At 44.4% G+C, this 15996-nt stretch overlaps 1 protein-coding gene across 4 annotated transcripts in view; it reads right to left on the bottom strand.

Annotated features, from left to right (window-relative positions):
• LOC144611564 (E3 ubiquitin-protein ligase TRIM33-like) overlaps positions 1-14657 on the bottom strand; it is a 51448-nt gene extending 36791 nt beyond the window's left edge. For 2 of the 4 annotated variants that reach the window (XM_078430722.1, XM_078430725.1), the window contains exons 1-2: positions 14302-14657; positions 242-357 (exon numbers count right to left, since the gene is read on the bottom strand). In XM_078430722.1, coding sequence (XP_078286848.1) covers positions 242-357; positions 14302-14545 — 360 coding nt within the window. In that variant the 5' untranslated portion in view covers positions 14546-14657. The remainder of the gene's footprint in view (positions 1-241; positions 358-14301) is intronic. The other 2 variants (XM_078430723.1, XM_078430724.1) reach the window with 2 other exon arrangements.
• Positions 14658-15996: the final 1339 nt, after the last annotated feature.

Below are 15996 nucleotides of genomic sequence, written 5' to 3'. Positions count from 1 at the left end.
CCGAAACGTCACCCATTCCTTATCTCCCGAGATGCTGCCTGACCTGCTGAGTTACTCCAGCATTTTGTGAATAAATCGATTTGTACCAGCATCTGCAGTTATTTTCTTATGCAGAGATCCATGATTGGTTCGATTTAAGCCCGCATCACCCAGAGCAGCTATCATTCTTAACAGGTGTTAGAATCACAGAATAGAAGCTGTGCATTTAAATGCCTATGATAACAAGCCAATGAAATACTACCTGGCTAACCTTCTTGTTCGAGCCAGTGTCCAATTCACCAGTATCCCTTAGGAAGTAGTTTTCTATGATATCACTTATGTAACATTGTTGTCTGCACACAGGGCAGCAAATAAGTCCTACAAGAGAGAAGCAGATGTTAGCATAACACTTTTTTTAAAGTATACTGATTAATGCATAATGATTTCTGTTCAGCATCATGAAGGTTACATTTCATACAAAATTAAAGATGCAACAGTAAAATTATATTTCAAACAAAGCATTGAAGCCATGCCTTAAGGCAACTCATTCGCATATTTACTGAGTTTGGTTATAGACTCAGTGACTTCAAACAGGCTTTTCAAAGAGTCAAAATTTCACTTTCTGAACCAGCACTCACAACTCATGGGTCTTTAGGTCAGGTGTATTATTGTCACGTGCACCAAAGAACAGTGAAAACCTTTGTTTTGAATGCTATCCAATCAGAGCAGATAATACAATAGATAAATACACTCAAATCAAACCCAAGTACAATAGGTAGATCAAAGGGGAAGATACAAAGTCCAGAATATAGTTCTTAGCATTGCTGTGCATGTTCCATAGACAAAATACAATTGCAATGGGGCAGAGATGAATTGGATAGTACCCTAGCTTATTGGGGACCGTTCAAAAGCCTGACAAGATGGTTCTGTACCTTCACCCGGTAGCAGGGAGAAGGAGGAATGTCCAGGATGGATGGGTCAAATCTTTGATTATAGACACAAAAATCTGGAGTAACTCAGTAGGACAGGCAGCATCTCTGGAGAGAAGGAATGGGTGACATTTTGGGTCCAGACGCTTCTTCAGACGAAGGGTCGTGACCCAAAACGTCACCCATTCCTTCTCTCCAGAGATGCTGCCTGTCCCACTGAGTTACTCCAGCACTTTGTGTTTTGGTTTAAACCAGCAACTGCAGTTCCTTCTTACACAAATCTTTGATTATGTTGGTTGTTTTTCTGAGGCATCATAAAATGTAGATGAAAGCATTGGTGAGGAATTAGGAAAATTGCAACAGGGAAATTATTTTGGGGAAATAAGGAAAGACAGAAATTAAACAAATACTTTCTGTCTTTCTTCACAGAAGACGCAAAAATCCACCCACAAGAAGTGGAAAACTATAGGTTGCGAGAATTTGAGTAACTGAAAAAAAAGTAGCATCAGTAAAATAATATTGGAGAAATTAGTAGTGTTGAAAGCTGTTAAATACTAAAGGATGCAATGACCTGCATCTCAAGGTTTTTTTTTTGAGTAGCAGCTATGGAAATTGTGGTTGAACTGATTGTCATCCTCCCCAATTACAGATTCTGGAATGGTTCCCAGGACCTAGAAGTCACAATGTTAAACCCACTAATGTAAGGGAGAGAGAAAATGAAAAAAACACAGACCAGGTAGCCCATGTTAGAGGTGACAAGATGTCGGAATATTAATTGGATAGGCCAGAGTCAACATACATTTATGAAAGGGAAATCATGTTTGATGAATCTGTCATGCATTTCCTGAGGTATGAATGAGAAAATTAGGTGTGTAATGACCAAAACTGAGCACAAATAAATGGCTTACTTTTAGGTATTGGAAGGCCACCGGCAGAATGCCACTGGGGACTCAACTGGTCACAATTTACATCAAAAGTTTAGATAAGGCTCCAGTACAAAGATGGTTGGCGAGGGAAATACAGAAAATTGATTTAAAACAGGAAGAGTGAATAGGTGATCCAATGGCAAATGGAATATAATATGGGAAAATACAACGTTATTAATTTTGGTAAGAACAGAAACAAAGTGTTCTTGTTTGGAACAATAGGAAAAATGTTGTTTAAAGAGCCTGTTCAACATGCATCCACAGTCAACACTTGGAAAGTTTAATGCGCGTTGGCCTTTATTGCAAGAGCACTTGAGGAGAAGGGTAAAGATGTTTTACTGAAATTATATCGGACCATGTTGAAAAAGCACCTGGAATGTTCTATACAATTTATGGTCACCATATCAGAGGAAGGATGAATGTGCTTACTGGAACAACAGGTTCGACAGATTGATTTCTGGGATGGAGATATCTTCTTTATAAGGAAAAGATAAGCAGACCTGGCCTATATTCTTGTCTTTAGATGAGTGATTTTATTAATGTGGGGCAGAGATGATATTCAAACTGGCTGGAGTATCTAAAGTTCATCTAAAATACTGGATTAGCCATTGGGATTGAGGATCATCCAGACGGTTGTGAACCTTCATAAACTCTTTACCGAAAAGACTGTAAAGGATCAGCAATGGAATACATTCAAGATTCAGATCAGGAGTGTTTTGGAGTGCAATGGAGTTAAAGTGTGTAGAGCTAGTACAGGAAACAGGGGCTGTAGTGAATGAAGACTTTGAATCGGAGAGAATGATGTATTCCTGATATTCTTTATGCTTCATGTCACAATCTGTGTAGAAAATTCCTCTTTAGATAAAAACATTTGTTCCCCAGAACCAGTAGTTTGACCGTCATTCTGTATTCCTATTACTATTTCCTCCTACTCAAGAGGTCCTGGACAAGACACAATTTTACTGACTTCAAAACCAATCTTTTGTCTCCTTCGTGGTTACACCCATTTTGCATTTTCCAGTTATAAATCTGGTTAATAAGCCTTTACGCATACAAAATCAATCTTCGCATTTTTAATTCGCCCTTCTATTGGATACATTTCTTCTTTCATTAGACAGTACATTTTACATTCCATGGTATAATTCCGCAGTTATCTCACAATATCTTCTCTGAAATATCATAAGCAATGCTACGTGAGATTAATAGTCTTTAACTATTACTTACGGGTAAGTACTTTGATTAGTAAGGGTGTCAGAGGTTATGGGGAGAAGCCAGGAGAATAGGGTTAGGAGGGAGATATAGATCAGCCATGATTGAATGGTGGAGAAGGATTGATGAGCCGAATGGCCTAATTCTACTCATCACTTATGATCTTATGAAATATATCCAGCATTTCTCCCGGTTCCTGTTTATATTATAACGTTCACAGCATCTGTGGGTTCTGATCGTAATTGGAAAACAATTTTCAATTGATTTCACTATAACTGTAAATAGTCCAATAGAAAAATAGTTCTCTGGATTTAATACTTTGTTCAATAAAATATTAATTCACAGAATGGTTGAATTAGGAAAGAAGCCCATGCAACCTTCTTAATCCATAGCAGTTGTAAATAATACTGATAATCCCACTCCTTTGCCTTCTCCCCACATCCCTGCAAATACTTTCCTTTCATATACGCATCTATCTCCCTAATGAATACTATAACTGAATCTCCATCATCTAATATTCTCTACACCAATTTTATTCCATAGCCTTCTATTTTGATGCCAAGCACATTATGTAGCAATTTATCAAACGCCTTTTTGGAAGTCCATAGATATCATATCATTCCCACTATTCCCACAAACTCAGTCATTTTATCGTCAAAAAAATCTCTTGTCGTTACTAAGAAACAATTTATCTTTCACAAATCAAGCCGTGGAATTTCTGAGATAATCTAAAGAATGAATTACATTGATTTTTACACTTCTCTAGATATCCCTTCATATTGAACAGCAACTTTCCAAACCCTAATATCAGGTACTAGATTCTCGCCAATCTTTTTCACATTCAAAATCTTGTTTATCTAATCTCGGTCCAATCTTGACTTGTGCATTTACTACCAATTCAATTATACCTCCCTAAATTACACCTCCCTTCATCAAAAAGGGGCTTTGCTCTATTAAGCTGGACTTTAGGAGCAGTCATGAAAGGGTTAAATGCTTTTGTATTTTTTCCCTCCTTTAGCAGGCTTTCTCTACTGGGAAGGTGCTAACTGACTACAGCATATTGGTTTACTAGGTTAATTCCCGGAATGGCGGGACTATCATATGTTGAAAGACTGGAGCGACTAGGCTTGTATACACTGGAATTTAGAAGGATGAGAGGAGATCGTATCGAAACGTATAAGATTATTAAGGGGTTGGACACGTTAGAGCCAGGAAACATGTTCCCAATGTTGGGGGAGTCCAGAACAAGGGGCCACAGTTTAAGAATAAGGGGTAGGCCATTTAGAACTGAGATGAGGAAAAACTTTTTCAGTCAGAGAGTTGTGAATCTGTGGAATTCTCTGCCTCAGAAGGCAGTGGAGGCCAATTCTCTGAATGCATTCAAGAGAGAGCTGGATAGAGCTCTTAAGGATAGCAGAGTCAGGGGGTATGGGGAGAAGGCAAGAATGGGGTACTGATTGAGAATGATCAGCCATGATCACATTGAATGGCGGTGCTGGCTCGAAGGGCCGAATGGCCTCCTCCTGCACCTATTGTCTATTGGGACCAGGACTAATACCTTTAGGAATGTGTCTTCCCTGTTCTTCACTTGATGTACCTGGCTATCAACTCATTGCTCTCTGATCTACACAGTAGTGCTAACTAATAAGAGAGACAATCTCAGACTTGTTGGGAAGGTGCTAACTGACTACAGCATATTGGGACCAGGACTAATGCCTTTAAGAATGTGTCTTCCCTAAAGTGAACTTTAACATTGGCGTGGTCGGCAGGATCTCGCTGGAACCATCAACCAAAGACTGAGTAAGAGGCTGCAGAGTGACCGGGACCGGACAGGGAGAAAACTGAGCTCTAGTCGGACCCTTTGAGACCCACCTCCCGAAGAAGCTCCAAGGAACATATGTGGTCCCTCGTCAGAGGTTTATCTGGTTCCTGCAGAGATCCTTAATACAAACAACTATGGTAAGACCCATTGTGAAGGTTTTTGCTATTAAGTAATTAGTCGGCAATTGGATAGAGCAAGATAAAAAGGTTTGTCGTAAATTAAGATGTTTTTGCGACTAAGTAGTCGGTAATTGGATAGAGTTAAAAAGTCGACAAGGGTTATAGAATGTCGGAAGGAGGACGGTAGCAGATTGGCTCTGCAAGTTTAAAAAAAGCTTGTCGTTCACAATTAAGTAAGTGTTAAAAGACATTGCAATAATGGGTAACAATTTGGATAAAAGTGACGGGGGAACACCTGTACAACATATGTGTTATTTGAATCCTAAAAGTAATAACGATTTATAGAGTGTTAAGTTATAAGTTGACAAAACATTTAGGAGATGAATCCTGGCCAGGAGGAGGAACCTGGAATGTAGAGACGATTAAAAAAGCAGAGATGCTGATATGGGAAAGAGACGTAGGAAAGAAATGGAAAAAAATAATTAAGGAATGGAGAGAGGAGGCAGAGAAGGAGCATGAGGAGAGTAGGGATCAGAGTTGGATGGATAATGCATGTCAGAGAGGGATAGAGTTAAGGAACAGGGATGTCACTATGAAAGGATGGAAAGTGTTGCAGCTGGAATGCCAGTGGGCAGAGGAACAAGAGAAAAGAACTAAGGGACAGGTGATGGTAAAACACAGGTGATGGTTAATTTTTTTTAAACAGTACTGGTAAGTCTTCCAGAAGAGACCCTATGTCTGACACGGTGACCCTGTTTGATAGTGAAGATGAGGATTCAGATCATCCCGGGAGGCATCCCCACCGGCAGCGATGGCGATGGCACCCTTGCCTGGAGCAGCTCCGGTGGTAACACCCATATACCCCGACATTCCATCGCTACGAAGCTCCCCAGAATTGGGAGCAGGGCAAAAAACACCCAGATGGGAGGAACCAGAGGAGGAAATGAGCGAGGTAATAGAAAGTGCGCAAAACTTAGTGATTGACCCAGAGGGATCAATCGGGGAGTGAGTAAGAACCAAACCAAGAAAAGGGCTGTGCAGAACCTCCCTATGAGTGCTGTGCCAAACCCTAGGGCAGGACAAAACAATCAGGAAGATACCATGCAGATATACGGACCTCGGAAACCACATGAACAATGTATGATACGGGATAAAGCCCCAAATCGCCACAAGACCTCTCAGGACTTTGTAGACTAGCTCCACGGTACGGTAAAATATTATCAGGCTACGGACCGTGATATTTGGTCCATGACTATGTCGCTTCTGTCACCGGCCGAACAATAGAAGTGGAAGAATACAATGGAACATTCCCACTAATCGCCAACCCCGATGAAGAACCCATAGTAAACATGATGCTCGGGGACACCAGAGGTCCATTTGTGATTGATACTGGGGCAACTTCCTTGACCCTGAATCTGGCCCTCGTGAAACATCTGGCCGTTCCCATGTCTGATAAAGTAATTCGCTTCTCTGGGTTGGACTGTTGGACGGGAAAGTAAGGTGTTACCCTCTCACCCAACCCCTCAAGGTCACCTACGGCCAAGAACAATGCACCTTCACCTTCTCTGTCACCTCAAACCTCGAATGTAAGGTGTGAGGCAGGAAGGGACTTGTCAATGAAATTAAAAGCAGGAATCACCTGCTCTAACAGCGAAATACACCTACAGAACAGACGGATGATGGATTCCCATTTCCCCCCCACCACAGTGGTGGGCAATAGATCTCCCACCATCCCTCACGATAGGAGACATCCCAACCCACACGTTACACACTTCTATGATCCCACTGGATGCAATGCCGAGATGAGTGACTTCTTCAGGCCACTGCAAGGTAAACCTACCACTATACAACTGATAGGAAGTGTATCAGGAGAGCCAGGCATGACACTGATAGTACAGATTGAGGAGGGACTGTGGAAACAGAACACCTCCCTGGTGGCCCCACACATCACTGCCTCGGTAAAACCAGAACACTCAGCAAAGGAGTCGGGATATCTTGTGTATGTATTACGGAACCAAGCCAGCATTTCGCCCAAGGTACACTGGAATACTGGGAAACATGCCAGACACTTGAAGGAACGATCCGAAGACACCAACCACAGCCCGACAGCAAGGACAAGGAACAGATATGGTCGGCGTCACCGCATGAGGTAGGACTGACTATTTGTACCCCGGTAATGGTTACACTTTAGCCGGATGTCCACCTCCCCGCAGTGCTCTAGCACCCATTGAAACCCGAGGCTACGACCGGGATACGACAGCTGGTCCAGTCCCTATTACACCAGAACATCCTAGTACACTGTCGCTCGCACTGCAACACACCAATCTTCCCAGTCCCGAAACCAGGAAGCAGGGAATGGCGACTAGTTCAGGATCTACGCGCCATAAACGAGATTGTCACTCTTATGCATGCCATTGTTCCCAACCCAGCAACCATACTAAGCCAGGTTCCAGCTTCAGCCACCGTATTCACAGTAATTGACCTACAACACGCCTTCTTTGCAGTACCCTTACTGCCAGTACCTTTTCGCTTTCACATATGAAGGCCAACAATATACGTGGACCCGACTACCACAAGGATTTGTGCATTCACCCACCATCTTGTCACAGGTCCTAGCTGACCTACTAAAACACTTACCCTACCAAAAGGCTCGACCATCATTCAGTACGTGGATGATTTGTTGCTGGCCAACACAGATGAGGGCAGCAATGCCCGAAGATACCATCAACGTATTGAAAGCCTTGCATAAGTGGGGATATGTGATCCCCCGGCGGAAGGCCACTTAAGGACAGGCAAAGGTTAAATTTCTCGGGGTCATGATTAGTGCTACAGAAAGGGCACTCACCCCTGCTTTGGTAGATCCCATTGTCAGGCACCCAAAGCCCGAGACTCCTAAACAGATGAGATTAGAGCATTTCTGGGGCTAGTAAATTTCTGCCGATAATGGATCCCTGATATAGCACTCTATACCAAGCCCCTGTCACCGTTGGCCTCCGCGAATACCGCACGCCAGTTTACACTCACCGAGGAACAATCCACGGTTTTCGCAGCCTTAAAACAAGCACTGGCTTCAGCACCCACTGTAGGATGGCCATTGTATCATCGGCCCTTCCTGCTTTATGTTACCATCATCCAAGAGTGTGCATCTGCTGTGCTCACCCAACACTAAACGACCAGTAGCTTATTTCTCTGTTAAACTCGATGCTGTTGCCCGCAGATACCCACCATGCACGCAAATCTTGCCTGGTATCCACGACGCTGTTACTGCCACAGCAAACATTACCATGCATCAACCAGTAATTTTCTCATGACTCATTGTGTTGTGGCATTAATGAATGCGGGACAAACCAAATACCTGACAGAGGCACAATTGGGCCGTTATGAATTGACTCTTTTGAATAACCCCAATTTGACATTTCAGCACTGCTCTACGATTAATCCTTCTGCATTTCTGACACAGCCACCCGAACCATGTATGGATCCTCCACATGACCGTACCCGAGCCAATGCAATTCTGACCAACCCGAGGGAGGATCTCTCAGATGTTCCTCTGGAAAATGCAGTCAACCTGGTTTGTGGACGGCTCTTCCATGATAATCCCTGAACCGGGCCAGCGAGTCTCCGGCTACTCCATTGTTAGCCAAGTTACAATAGTGTTGGAGGAAGGACGATTCCAAAACCATGTGTCTGCTCAGCAGGCAGAACTGTTCGCCCTCACCAGAGCCTGCATTTTGGCACAAGATAAGTGCATTAACATTTACACTGACTCTCGCTATGCTTTCGGAGTAGCATACGACTTTGGTGCATTACGGCAACATCGAGGCTTTCTCACCTCCGCTGGTACACCTAGTACAAATGCAGTCTATGTTAGTAACCTTTTATCTGCTCTCAGGCTCCCCAAACAACTCGCCATCATCAAATGTGAAGCTCACACGAGAAAAGACGACCCGATTTCCAAAGGCAATGCACACGCCGATCGGGTTGCTAGAAATGCCGCTCAGTTCTTAGAATTAGAAATGCGTGCACTAAAGGTGCAGCAGTTATAATGGGTGACTTCAATCTACACCAAATTGGCAGGGGTGCTGAGGAAGAGGATTTCTTGGAATGTTTGCGAGATGGTTTTCTAAACCAACAGGTCGAGGAACCAACGAGAGAGCAGGCCATTCTAGACTGGGTATTGAGTAATGAGGAAGGGTTAGTTAGTAGTCTTGTTGTGTGAGGCCCCTTGGGCAAGAGTGACCATAATATGGTGGAGTTCTTCATTAGGATGGAGAGTGACAAAGTCAATTCAGAAACAAGTGTTCTGAACTTAAAGAAAGGCAACTTTGAGGGTATGAGACGTGAATTGTCCAAGATAGACTGGCAATTTATACTTAAAGGGTTGACGGTGGACATGCAATGGAAGGCATTTAAAGATTGCATGGATGAACTACAACAATTGTTCATCCCAGTTTGGCAAAAGAACAAACCAGGAAAGGTAGTGCATCTGTGGCTAACAAGGGAAATCAAGGATAGTATTAAAACAAAAGATGAAGCATATAAATTAGCCAGAAAAAGTATCATACCAGAGGACTGGGAGAAACTCAGAGTCCAGCAGAGGAGGACAAAGGGCTTAATTAGGAAAGGGAAAATAGATTATGAGAGAAAACTGGCAGGGAACATAAAAGCTGACTGCAAAAGCTTTTATAGATATGTGAAGAGAAAAAGACTAGTTAAGACAAATGTAGGTCCCTTGCAGTCGGAAACAGGTGAATTGATCATAGGGAACAAGGAGATGGCAGACCAATTGAACAACTACTTTGGTTCTATCTTCACTAGGGAAGACATAAACAATCTGCCGGAAATAGCAGGGGACCGGGGGTCTAACGAGATGGAGGAACTGAGGGTAATCCAGGTTAGTCGGGAAGTGGTGTTAGGTAAATTAAATGGATTAAAGGCCGATAAATCCCCAGGGCCAGATAGGCTGCATCCCAGAGTGCTTAAGGAAGTAGCCTCAGAAATAGTGGATGCATTAGTGATAATTTTTCAAAACTCTTTAGATTCTGGAGTAGTTCCTGGGGATTGGAGGGTAGCTAATGTAACCCCACTTTTTAAAAAGGGAGGGAGAGAAAAAAACGGGGAATTATAGACCAGTTAGCCTAACATCGGTAGTGGGGAAAATGCTAGAGTCAGTTATTAAAGATGTGATAGCATCACATTTGGAAAGTGGTGAAATCATCGGACAAAGTCAGCATGGATTTATGAAAGGCAAATCATGCCTGACGAATCTTATAGAATTTTTCGAGGATGTAACTAGTAGAGTGGATAAGGGAGAACCAGTCGATGTGTTGTATCTGGACTTTCAGAAGGCCTTCGACAAGGTCCGACATAGGAGATTGGGGTACAAACTTAAAGCACACGGTATTGAGGGTTCAGTGTTGAGGTGGATAGAGAATTGGTTGGCGGACAGGAAGCAAAGAGTAGGAATAAACGGGTCCTTTTCGGAATGGCAGGCAGTAACTAGTGGGGTACCGCAAGGCTCAGTGCTGGGACCCGTTATTTACAGTGTATATTAATGATTTGGACGAGGGAATTGAATGCAACATCTCAAAGTTTGCGGATGACACGAAGCTGGGTGGCAGTGTTAGCTGCGAGGATGCTAGGAGGCTGCAGAGCGACTTGGATAGATTGGGCGAGTGGGCAAATGCATGGCAGATGCAATATAATGTGGATAAATGTGAGGTTATCCACTTTGGCGGCAAGAACAGGAAAGCAGAGTATTACCTGAATGGTGACCGATTAGGAGAGGGGGAGATGCAACGTGACCTGGGTGTCATGGTGCACCAGTCATTGAAGGCAAGCGTGCAGGTGCAGCAGGCAGTGAAGAAGGCGAATGGTATGTTGGCATTCATAGCAAGAGGATTTGAGTTTAGGAGCAGGGAGGTTCTACTGCAGTTGTACAGGGCATTGGTGAGACTGCACCTGGAGTATTGTGTGCAGTTTTGGTCTCCTAATCTGAGGAAAGAGGTTCTTGCCTTAGAGGGAGTACAGAGAAGGTTCACCAGATTGATCCCTGGGATGGCGGGACTTTCATATGAAGAAAGACTGGATAGACTAGGCTTGTACTCGCTGGAATTTAGAAGACTGAGGGGGGATCTTATAGAAACATATAAAATTCTTAAGGGGTTGGAGAGGCTAGATGCGGGAAGATTGTTCCCGATGTTGGGGGAGTCCAGAACCAGGGGTCACAGCTTAAGGATAAGGGGGAAGTCTTTTAGGACCGAGATGAGAAAACATTTCTTCACACAGAGAGTGGTGAGTCTGTGGAATTCTCTGCCACAGAAGGTAGTTGAGGCCAGTTCATTGGCTATATTTAAGAGGGAGTTAGATGTGGCCCTTGTGGCTAAAGGGATCAGAGGGTATGGGGAGAAGGCAGGTACAGGTTACTGAGCTGGATGATCAGCCATGATCATATTGAATGGCGGTGCAGGCTCGAAGGGCCGAATGGCCTACTCCTGCACCTATTTTCTATGTTTACAGCTATTAACAGAAAATATCATGTCATAAGTGATAGGAGCAGAATTTGGCATTTGGCCCATCAATCAAGGCTGATCTATCTCTCCCTCCTAACCTGCTGAAAAATATCTGCTGAGAAATGGAATTACACAAAAAGTACTTTGGAGGTTCTTCTCTGATAGAAGAAAATAAAATCAGCCAGAATAGCAATTTTAAAAAATCACAATGTTACAAACATTGTCTTATATCCAGAAAGGTATACCCACATAATAACATGTATCTACATAATTCCAGCAGGTTCCACTGAATAGAATTTTCTCAACCCATCTGTAATTTTCCACAAGTTAGATTGTTTCCACTGCATACTTGCTTCTCTGACCCAGCTTGAATTCATCAAGTGTAATTCAGGTAGGAACCAGTTATTTGACTTTTATTTTATATATCTCTTAATTCTAAATGCTCTCTCTACGCATACTTCACGTGGAGGAGAGAATTTATAACCATTTTCATCCACGTATATTCCATAGTCCTTGAAGTTGAACAGCTACCCACTGGTATGTTTCTTTTTTTTTTTCCTAATCAGATGTGCAGCACTTTGGTCAACGTGGGTTGTTTTTAAATGTGCTATACAAATAAAATGGACTTGACTTGGTCTCACAGAAACAAATGGAGTTAGCAACTGCAGTTACTGAAGTAACAGTTACTGAAGGCTCTGTAAAATCAATATTAGTTATGCAAGCTGTGCAATGATGCATTAACCTGTTGTATGAGAATAATAAACAAATAAAGTAAGGACACTTAGGAATTTCTTTTATAAAGCTTGATGCATTAATGGTGAATTAGTGTTAAAATTACTTGCAGGTAGACACAAAATGCTGGAGTAACTCAGCGGGTCAGACAGCATCTCGGGAGAGAAGGAATAGCCACCAGTGGGTGATGGACTCACGCAGCCTTCAATGCAAGGCTGCAGAAGCTTGCATTGTTGCTGCTGGTTTGTTCAGCCCCTCCCCCCACATACTTTTCAATCCATTGAATATAAGGGAGGCAGGAGTAGTTTTCAACTGAATGATAGGCACAAGGAACTGCAAAAGCTGGTTTATTTTAAAAAATCTCAAAGTGCTGGAATAACTCAGCAAGTCAGGCAGCATCTCTGCAGAACATGGATAGGTGGCGTTACGGGCTAGAACCTTTCTTCAGACTAATTACATAAATACATTCTGAAGAAGGGTCCAGACTGAAACATTGCATGTCCATGTTCTCCAGAGATGCTGCCTAACCCACTGAGTTACTCCAGAATTTTGTTCTTTTTGTTAAACAGAATGATGTTGGTCAATTCAACCCACTTGGCAGACCTGAGCTCTTAGTGTAACTCAGCTGGTAGCTCTCAGGGGCAAAAAACTAGTCAAGCCTCACTCTAAAACAAGCACAAAATTTATATTGTGCAGAAGGGACAGAAAGAAATAGAAGCGCCAGCTTTCAGATGTGAAAGCCAGTCACCCTCTAAGGTGATTGCAAGGCAATTCATCACCATTTTAGTAAGTAGGACAATATGACCACTATCTGTACCAACACTTATCCTTCACTCATTTTAACAAATTCAGATTATCTGGTTAATATCACAGTGGTATGCAAGAGATAACTATACAAATTATCTATTTGTATAACATAACATTGGTGACCTAGTGCATTGTGTGGCCTTAAAAACGCTTTTGGACATGAAAGTTGATAGGTGATATATAGAGAGATATATGTATGTATATGTATTTGTTCATTATATTATCGTTTGAGTACTGTTCTTATAAACATATTTTACTGCTGCATGTAAGAATTTAATAGTTCCGTTTCGGTACATATGACAATAATACTCTCAGTTCTTGATCTTTTCACAGGCACTTAGGGATGGCAATAATTCCTGATTTTGCCCAAACTACCCTCATGCCGGGATTTTTTTTTAAAATACCTAAGTGGCGAGATAGACCCAGCAACTCTCTAACAAATATTTTACTTGTTTCACATGGGATTAACTCAAGCAGGAAGAACGAACATTATGTTTTCAAAACAAATCAGTAATCTGCCAAAGCAGTGTATATAATATATTGATGATAAATGTTATTGAATGAATGAGAATTATCCTGTACTTGAATACAGAAACAGGATCAGATTATCTTTCTTGGGCATTTTACTATAAGTAACATTCCTGTACAGATTTGTGAACTAATCAGGTTTCTGGTTATAACAAAACAAATTCCCTCAACAATTAATTTAAGCCCGTAAGATCTGACATTTAACCAATCACCCAACACAGCTTCATCAAAGCAACAATTCCTTTCGTACTTCCAAGAGTGCACCCTGTCCCATAAATAATGGCAATGCCCAACTCTGAAGTGCAAATTCATGACCATCAACTGCTACTGTTTACCACCCATCCAGCGCGGAACTGTCGAAACTCCAGATCTTCTCAGACCATCACCCTTTTTTTCAACATTTGCAATGCCAACACCGCTAGAAAACTGACCTCTTGCCTTCCATGTATTCCAACATACACCCCACCGCAACGTCTACCTCAGAATCCAGTCCGCTGCTCCCTCTCCCGCTTCTCTCACATAATATGCCGCATCTCTCGAACTCCCTGCCCACTCTGTACTGCTACCTTGTCGGATTCATTGCAAATCCTCTCACTGGCTGCCCACATTCGCCAGGCAGATTTGGCTCAGCTGCCCCCTCGATTCGCCGCCCTCACTCCCCACTTTCCACTCCCCACTCCCTCCAAACCGCTGCCCGGGCCTCCCTGCCCCGGGCTCCACTCCCACTCCAGGTCTCACCGTCAAGCCCGCCGTGAAGGCAGCCCTTGCACACCGAGTGCAGGCAGGGCAGCAGGCAGGGCTGGCGCTCCCGCAGGCGGCCTTGGCACACGCCGCAGCACTCCAGCAGGCCCGGGCCCGGCTCCACCAGCCTCACTGCGTCAGCGTCAGCCTCGGGGCCCGCGGGAGGCCCGTCCGCTCCCCGCTCGGGGCCCGGCTCCCCTCCGACTCCGCACTCCAACACCTCGGCGGCTACGGCCTCCATGTTGCCGCCTCTCTGTCCGGTCGCCGTCAACGCCCCGCTCCATTGTGCACGGCCGCCATTACCGCAGCGGCGGACCCGCTCTCGCGAGACTGCGGCGCAGCTTGCGCCCTGACGTCACGCGGCCCCTGTGTCAAGCGGTCCTGGCGGAAGTGGGCGGTCCTGGCGGAAGTCGGAGCTCCAGGTGGGCATGGCACTGGCAACAGCCTGGCACTGCGCTGCAACCCACCGCCCCTGGCACTGACAACAGCCTGGCACTGCCCCGGCACTACAACCCATCGCCCCTGGCACTGCACTCTATCCCACCGCCCCTGGCACTGCGCTGCAACCCATAGCCTCTGGCACTGCAACCCCACCACCCCTGGCAATGCACCCCTGGCGCCCAATACTGTGTAACAAACCCGCCCCACACATCTCCATTAAACATGCCCCCTCTCACATTATAACTACGCCCTCTAGTGTTGGACATTTCCACCCTGGGAAAAGGGATCTGACTATCTTTGTCTCTCGTAATTTTGTATCCTTTATCAAGTCTCCCCTCACCTCCGAGATTCCAGAGAAAATAATCAAAGACTATCCAACTTCTCTCTGTAACTGAAATCCTCTCATTCAGACAAACGCAGGGGAGGTTATAGATCATATCATAGGTTATCAATCCACGGAGACCATGGACATCCAGTTCCCATCAATTTTCCGAATGTTTTTCTCTCCCCCTCCAGGGTTGAGACTGGGTAGGTGACAACATGTGGCACTGTGCAGAGGTAGGATTCAGTCAGGTGACTATGAGTTAGTTTAATGTGACTATTCTTGTGGGAAGCTGCCTGTCGTAAACTCTAAATGAACATTGTCCAATTCATCCATCTCTCTGAATCCACACTGGGTCCTAATTCAACGAATCTCTTTAAAAATCCTCATCCTTCCTTATAAATGCCTCCCTACTTCTCCAGACCCAAGACCTTGCCAAGATCACTGCACTCCTCCACATCTGCACGCTCATCACTAGCGCTTCCTATACATGGACGATGTCGCCGTCTTCTGCTCGGATCCAGGGTCGGTCCGCAGACTGATCAGCGTCTGCGACCAGTTTGAGTTGGCCACGGGGGCCAGGGTAAACCGCAGGAAGAGCGAGGCCATGCTCTTTGGCAACTGGCCAGACCGATCTTCCATCCCCTTCACCATCAAGCCTGACTTCTTGAAGGTGCTGGGGATCTGGTTCGGGAGGGCTGAGGCGTGTGACAAGAATTGGCTGGAGCGGATAGCCAGGGTGGGGAAGAAGCTGGAGCTGTGGAAGCAGCGCGCCCTCTCCTTCACTAGGGGAAAATCTGGTCATCAGGTGTGAGGTGCTCTCGGGGCTGCTGTACTTGGCGCAGGTGTGGCCCGTCCCTCCCTCCTACGCCACGGGGATCACCCGGGCCATCTTCTGCTTCATCTGGGGGTCGATGATGGACCGGGTG

The sequence above is a fragment of the Rhinoraja longicauda genome, chromosome 40 (assembly GCF_053455715.1).
Source record: "Rhinoraja longicauda isolate Sanriku21f chromosome 40, sRhiLon1.1, whole genome shotgun sequence".
NCBI lineage: Eukaryota > Metazoa > Chordata > Chondrichthyes > Rajiformes > Arhynchobatidae > Rhinoraja > Rhinoraja longicauda.
This window is presented reverse-complemented; position numbering and strand designations above follow the sequence as displayed.